Source organism: Trachymyrmex cornetzi, unplaced genomic scaffold (assembly GCF_001594075.2).
Source record: "Trachymyrmex cornetzi isolate Tcor2-1 unplaced genomic scaffold, Tcor1.1 scaffold1048, whole genome shotgun sequence".
NCBI classification, from domain to species: Eukaryota; Metazoa; Arthropoda; class Insecta; order Hymenoptera; family Formicidae; genus Trachymyrmex; species Trachymyrmex cornetzi.
The window spans coordinates 793-9,060 of record NW_017295596.1 but is presented as its reverse complement, the minus strand read 5'-3'; the positions used below and the strand labels follow the sequence as shown (position 1 = coordinate 9,060).

At 30.3% G+C, this 8,268-nt stretch overlaps 1 protein-coding gene across 1 annotated transcript; it reads right to left on the bottom strand.

The window, feature by feature from the left end:
* Positions 1-3,007: 3,007 nt before the first annotated feature.
* LOC108759276 (uncharacterized) lies at positions 3,008-5,835 on the bottom strand. The gene is made up of 5 exons (XM_018504634.1): positions 5,816-5,835; positions 5,305-5,480; positions 4,947-5,089; positions 3,238-4,632; positions 3,008-3,031 (listed from the first exon to the last, which is right to left on the bottom strand). Exons 1-5 carry the CDS (start codon positions 5,833-5,835, stop codon positions 3,008-3,010), a joined length of 1,758 nt encoding a protein of 585 aa, XP_018360136.1.
* Positions 5,836-8,268: the final 2,433 nt, after the last annotated feature.

The window sequence follows — 8,268 nt, the reverse complement described above, 5'->3', positions numbered from 1 at the left end:
TTTTTTTTGTCAAATATGGTGCTTGCAAGTTAATTATTTGCATACAAACTATTTCCTATTACTTTTTATCTCCTATTACAATTACTTTTTCAGACGGATATATAGAAGTAAAAACTTGGGATACATAAAGAGAGAGAGAAACTAAATTGTTTACTGGCTTAATACGAGGTTAAGATTAAGCCTACATTACACCTACCTACACGGACAAATCTACATTATCTACATTACTTCTACATTCGATAACTCGATTAACGCTTAATAAAAGAGCAAATTAAAGGTAAGAATTCTTTCGACTTCTGCAAATCGCATTTTCTGCGTGTGATTAGCGTATAGTTCCGTAAAAGATCCGTCAGATCAAAATATCAATTATCAATTTCAAAAGTAGAGATTTCAAGCTATAAAATGCATTTTTGAACTTTTGTCTGCAATGATTTTTTACCGAGTTCTGAATATTGCGCAATTTTTAGCATGTCCGAAAATCTTCTCTATTTTTTATTGCGTAGTATAATTTTTACGACTGGTTTATTTTTTTGATGTTTGTTTAAATAGGTGTGCATAGAATTAACAAAATTACAATGCCGAAAATTAAACCCTTTCGAGATTTATCTCGCCGGCAGCAAGCTCGCCGTTTATTGATTCAAGAAAAAAATGAAAATATAACATTTCAAGAAATTCATCTTGTTAATACGCGAAAGTCTATTTATACAGAATGTTTTTCTGAGAATCTCAATACGATAGAATTACCTTCCAACAATATATCTGATACGGAAACAGATAGACAGTTAGAAGATCTCAGTATAATAAATTTATCTTCAAACACAGATATAGAGACAGATATGCAGTCAGAAAACGATCCAACTATACAAGATATACATGATATTGTTTCAACACATACGCATTCAAGTGGCAAAAATACTCTAAAGGAAAGATTACGTACGTGGGCAATTGAACAAAATGTAACACAAAAATGTCTTACAGCTTTATTGCGTATTTTGAAGGACGAAGGTTATAATGAATTGCCCAGTGATTCCAGAACTCTTTTAAATACACCAAAGAATACAATTATTCGCGAGTGCGGAGGTGGACATTACTTTCACTATGGTTTAGAAATGTCATTGCGCGATAAATTAAAATACTGCACAAATGAAAATAATATAAATAATATAGAAATTAATGTAAATATTGATGGTCTACCTCTTGCAAAAAGCTCGAAGAGTCAACTGTGGCCTGTACTTGGACAAATTTTTAATATTCGTAATATTGGAGAACCCTTTCCCATTGGTGCTTATCACGGTTACAAAAAACCTACAATCGCACAAGATCTATTAAATGATTTTTGTGAGGAATATCGTATTTTGCATACAGAAGGCTTTTGGTTTGAAAATAAAAATTACCTTGTCACAATCAGAGCAGTTATCTGTGATGCTCCTGCAAAATCTTTTGTAACTGCTACAAAAGGTCATAATGCATATTTTGGTTGTGGGAAATGTTTTTGCGAAGGTGATTATTTGAATCATAGAATGGTTTTCTTGGATGAGAATGCCGTCTTAAGAACTGATAGTAATTTCCGAAACCGAGAAAATGAAGACCATCATGTTTCCTCTTCTCCTTTCGAAAATTTGCCTGACATGAATATGATTGGTAATTTCCCACTGGATTATATGCACTTGATATGTTTAGGAGTAATGAAAAAATTGATACATTTATGGATTAAAGGCAATCAAATATCACGATTATGTGCTACAGATATCGAAGAATTATCTAAAGATTTAGTATCTTTACGTACATTTATACCTATTGAATTTATGCGTCGTCCACGGAGTATAAACGAATTGGATCATTGAAAGACGACAGAATTTAGAATATTTCTATTATATGTCGGACCTATAATTTTACAAAAATACTTGGATGAAAAGTATTTAAAACATTTTTGTGTCTTGCACACTGCCATATGTATATTGTGTCATCCACAAGACTGCTTTTATAATAATATCTATGCCAACACTGCAAATCCAAATGTGTAATAAATACACATTTACACGTGTAAAATTACACATTTATGTGTGTGATTTAGTCTTGCGTGTAAAAATAACACACTATACCGCATAAAAAATATATTTACACATTTAAACATATAGATTAACACGTTTCGCTGTGTACAATATAATAGATGTTATTAAATGTGTAAACGTGTACTTCCAAATAATTTAAAATGTGTAAAAAGTACACGCATAAAATGACTTTACACATTTAAATCTTCTTACACATGAGTTTCATTTGTAATTATGAAAAAAATGTGTATTATAGTTTAAGATAGTTAAAAAGAAAATTTTTAGCGTTTTTTATAAAAAGTGTTCGGCAAAAACATATGACTTTCCTCCTTAAACTTAAAATATCTCATTTTTAATGATCCTTGTATAATTCAAGAATACTTAATATTCTAAATTATAACAAATAAGATGAACTTGTAATATGATAAATTTATTTTTACATATTTTGGAATTATACATTGAAAATGGATATTTTATCCATAAAATTCAATACGTTGATGATTAATTAATGGTACATATTTTTTATTTTTTCTTAGAAAAGATGAAAGTGGATAAGGAAATATTAAATCTTTCACATTTTTCACACAGTTTGGTACATTGAGAAATTGTATAACTTCGTATGAGTTTGTTATATAGTCAAAACATTGAGTTTGCAATATTGAAATAATTAAAAATATTTCTTTGTTATGAATCAATATTTCATCTATTTCTCCAAACATTGGTAAATCATCTTCGTGATGTTCTAACAAAATTATACTTTTGTAATGATATGTGCTGCCATGCACTGTTACTTTTGGTGATCGCATCATTTGGCAGGTCAGCCATTCAGATTCATTAATTATTTTATAAAATATTTTTGCAAAAGGCAAATTACATAAAAGAACGGATGTTCCAAGTGCTACATAATCTCCTTCAAAAAGAAATAGTTTTGAATTGATACCAGATATGAAATTAACCTAGAACACAGGCGTGACTGATGTCTATATGCCATGGTAAAAGCCATATTTTTGAAATTACGCACAATCGGCACAAGTGATTTAAAATATGCATGGCATGCCTCAAATCTAAAACACCATTGTTGTCTTGGTGGTCCAAACAATTTAATGTATCTTGTAACATGAATTAAAAAATGAAATTTTGGTACAATGGAATCTGGATATAAATTAATGAATCGTGTAATATATACTTCAATCATTCGATTCAATAACTCAATTGATTCTTCGTGTATTTCATAAGCAAGACAAACATTCATGATTTGTAATAGTGTAATATAACAATTTATGTGCTCATTGAGAAGTGGATTTTCATGTTGTATCCAATCCGAAATTAAAAAAGGTAGCATGTGTGCTAGAGTAAATATTTGTGCTGCACTTTGTCGTAAACAGCCACCATCAACCAGATGATCACGAAGAATTAGAGCAGGTTTATCTTTCTTAAAATGACTGTAATCGAAATGAGTAATACGCTTGTTAAATTGTTCAATTGTAAACAACCGCAATTCAAAAATGCAATATCTTAATAAACGACGAATGGTAATTTCTACGGGGCCTTCGATGAGAATATGCATACAATCCTGAGGCAGACATAGTGTCACATCTACATTAGAACTTTGCAACAAAGGACTCTTATTCATCACTCCATATGTTTTTTGCCAAAATTTTTTCGCTGCCATTGTTAATGTAGGATCAGATACAATTTCACAATGATCGTTGTGCATTGTCTTATTACGAGTCGTAAAATTATCATCATGAAATTGAGTTTTATATTCTTCAGCTGCAGTCAAACAGGAACGACAAAACCGATAAGCTGAAACTGATTCTTTAAAACCACCTAATAACGCAGAAGCAGGAGTATCACCCGCGCAAAATAATAATGAGCCCTTAAAAATTTTTGTTTCTGTTCCAAGATTTATAGTAACACCCTCATTTTCTAATATTACAATGTCTTTCATAAATGATTCCAAAACCTTTTTCAAAATTCCTGGTTTTTTCAAATATTCTGTTTTTAAAATCGCGTATAATTGAATAGCATTCTTTGATGATCTAAATTCAGGATATATATTTCCTAACGTCCAGTAAAATACTGATAATTTTTGACTCTTTGAGGCTGCGCCCAAAGGATTGGCAATACCGAGATCATCGTAGTAAAGAATTACAGCTAATGCATTGTTATTATTGCGAAAAATAGGATTCTCTCGATAGTAGCTTCCATCTAATACTGTTCGATAAACTCCCGGTTCATGTGGCTTTGGATTCTCGATATTTGATCTAACTTCATCGTTTTCCAAAAGATTTTTCAAATTCTTTAAGAAAGGCACAATGTAAGCATCATAAGTAGTTTCACAAATCTCGGCTACTTTTCCAGTCGAATGTTTTTTCTTTTTCCAAACAAGTTTTGTACCAAGCGCATGTCTCTCTGCTGATACCATATTAAATTTTTGTATTAATACTTTATCTAAAGCTTTTTTTGATTGAACAGTCGAAAATAGCAACGATGGTGGATGTTTTTCAGTATATATTTTCTTAATATCTTGGAAATTAACTAATTTTGTATTAGGATCCATTGTGTTTTGAATTTCTTGCTAAAAAAGAAAATAAATATCGAATTAGTTTTCTAGAAAAATATAAAAGAAATTTCAACATGTAAAGGCTACTTTAGATCTACAATTCACAACCAAATTCGAAATAAAAATCTATTTATAGTTTTACATATGATATATATTTTCTATAAGTATGATTTTACTTATTAAAATGTTTTCTATATTACACAACACGCAATATTATAAATAAAATTCTGTCCCGAATTTGGTTATGAATTACAGATCGTCTAAAATGAGCTTAAAATAATAGAACTGACTATTATAATCGCTGAATACGTGTCCAACAAATGAGTTACTCCATCAATGACATGCTCTATTGCTGTGTGAGATATTTTATATTTTTCTCGAATGTTTACGAGAAATTGTGCAGCGTGCAATTGTAATCGTTCTGTAGTTTCTTCTAGTGTTAGCTTTTGACCTCTATCTAAATGACCTTCATCTAAGAAAAAAAAGTAAAAATGTTATGAATATGTGAGATCTACAAAAATATTTAAATCTGTAATAATATTCTGAAACTTGAAGGTGTATATATGATAACAAATAATTATTATAAAACAGGATTAAGCATTTTCAATATCTTGTACATAGTTTATTAATTTAGTGTGAATAATAAAAGTTATCAAATTATGAAGACTTCTAAGATATATTTCTTACCTTCAAATGATTCATTGTGTATCATAATTGGATCGTGATTTAACTGATCATTTTCAATATGCTCAGTTACTTCATTTAAAATAGGATATACTTCATGATGTTTTCTAAACAAATGCTGGCGAAAAGATTTCCATTTCTTCAATGTAACACCACATCCAGGTTGAACACACGTGACCCTAAAGTATTGGTCGTGTTTATGATTACGAATGTAATGTTGCGTTAATCGATGGGATGAAAAACATTTAAATCGACACATGGCACACTCAAATGTATTGTCAATCTCACAATTTTCCATTTTCGTACAGAATCGATATATATATATATATATATATATATTATTTTTTTCAAAAATATGAGAATTCGAACACTGCTAACGATACTCCTATAGTGGTTAGCACTTTTGACTATATACGGTTGCTTCCAGCAGACTCAACTGTTGCGAAGCGGATCTACTAGTGAACGCTCGCTGCTATTGGTGTATTCTTCTAGATCATCCAATAGCAGCGCTCACGGGTCCGCTTCGCAACACATGCTGAACGCGACCAGAAGCTTACAGCGCATGAGCGTCTAAATCGCGCGATCGTATAACCGTTGTTGACTCACATGTCGATTGTTTCATCGACTGCGTATACGTAAGTCGCGTGTATTATAGACCGTGCGTTGTACATCACAGATTGATTCCACATTAATAATTTATTCCACAATAATGGAAAAAAAAGTGTATTGTTTAATTGACGGCCGTTGCAAGTGCATTAAGTTTACGCCTGAGGAAAACGTATCGGAAGTAGAGATCATCCGACACAAATTGAAGGAAGCTAGTAAAAACGATACTGTTCTTAATATGATGCTACAACATAAAATGATAATTTTACAAAAACCTGATCCAGATAGAAATAACAAATTGTGTGATTTGGAAGACGATGACGAAATTGCTGATAAAAGTGAGGTTACAGTACTACTAATACTAGTGCATGCAAACACTATAACTGCAGAGTTAATAGACTCTTCTTCTGTTCATAAAGACAATGAATCTATCGTAAAAGTATTATATACAGAGCCCATTGATGGTGATAATAGCTGTATAGATATTGAAAAATCAACCTGTTACTTGGTAAGTAACCTGTAAGCTTGTTATAACCTATATTGTATAATCATAATAATTGAATAATTTGGTTTTCACTCATAAATTCAAACTTGACAAATAATTTAATTAGGATATAGAAGAAGAAGATAAAAAGGAAAAAACAGATAATATTCTAGTCGATGGTCCAAGCAGTTCAAAATGATCTAAAAATGAAGAAAACATGATACATTCAGTAAAAGCACAAGTGACAGGATCTGGTTCTATTCGCTATCCAATAATTTTACCATCTATTACACCTGATTTACAAAAAAAATTAGACGATATCGGATTAATAAGGGCTCAGAAGAATTTTATAGCATTTTGGGCTGCACATTTATCTTATGTGACAAATCAATGGCCAACGAAATCAGATTATCAAAATTTTGCTCAAAGCATTGTTGCTGCTTATCCTGCACTTGCAGATATCGGTGGCGGCTGTGTAATTACTATATGTATATATACACACACACACACACACACATATATACGCTTGTTTTTCCTATCGTATCTTTGCAGTATTTTTATTGTGTTTTAAAAATATTCTGGATTTTGTATTTAGAGTATATTCATCTTTCCTTTTGTAGACTTTAGTTAAAAGCCAATTAAGTGTTTGGATTAGAAACCATCGGGCACTGGAAAAACGACAATTCCAAAAAAGAAGTAAAGATGAGAAGGGAGAAATAAAACATACATTTGTTCAAGCTATTGCTGAAAATATTGATCGGTTAGAAAATAATTACATCTTTTATATTAACAAAATTTAAACAAATTTGAAACAAAATAATATACAATTTTGAAAATTATTTTATAGGGCGACTGATCATGTTACTAATACAGATATTCAAAGTGCGTTAAAAGAATTGGAAAAAAAATTTGTTGATCACAAGAACATTTCTCACATGAAGCATCTTCTCAAAATGACAATATCTCATCGAAGGCCATGGATTGATGAAGCAAAACGAATAATTGACATTGTGCAAAAGTATCCTCAATTAAACAATTATGAACTGGTATCTTTTATATAATATTTATTCTTCAAATTCTTAATTGGACATCAATATTTATATATTTTTTTCTGTTATTGCATACAGATACTTTCAGAATTTTTACAATTAAAAAAAATCACAGAAGAAACACTATTCAATGGAATTAAGAAAATGATTGGGAAACTCACAAAGTATTACACTGTAAAAAAACCTACTAATAATAATGAAGCCTTTGTCATACAAAATCTGTGTGCTGATCTTACAATTAGGAAAAACAAAAAAAATTTCCCTGCTTTATTCACTGTCAAAGAAGTTAGTACTGATTTTAATATTATTCTTTTTTTATTTAAGGTAATTACATAATAAAATATTTAATTTAAATTAATTTATTCTCAGATAATGGGAGATACAGATAATTTAATCACAAATGAAGACGATGCACCTCGTGTAGTTATGTACATAGATGGTCAGGATATTACGATAGCCTACTTGGTAGCAGATGCTGAAATAAGAATACAAATTCCTCAACCTACAATGGAAAAAATCATTGCTGGATTATTCGCTTCTTACTATGTATGGAATAGGACATTTCCGGCAGCTTATGTAAATGTTTTAAATTTTATAAATTATGAGCTTTTCAATTCTCCATTGCCAACCACTTCTACAACGATCAAAAAGTTTATTCACTCTCGTGATGATATTTTGAAAGGCTTAGACACTGCAAATAGCTCACAAAATATTTTTTAACTATAGTCAATTGTTCATACTTGATAAGAACATTTTTAATATATTATGTTTCTCTTTTTATATATAATCTCTTATACTTTATGAAAGAATTTTTTAATACTCTTTATA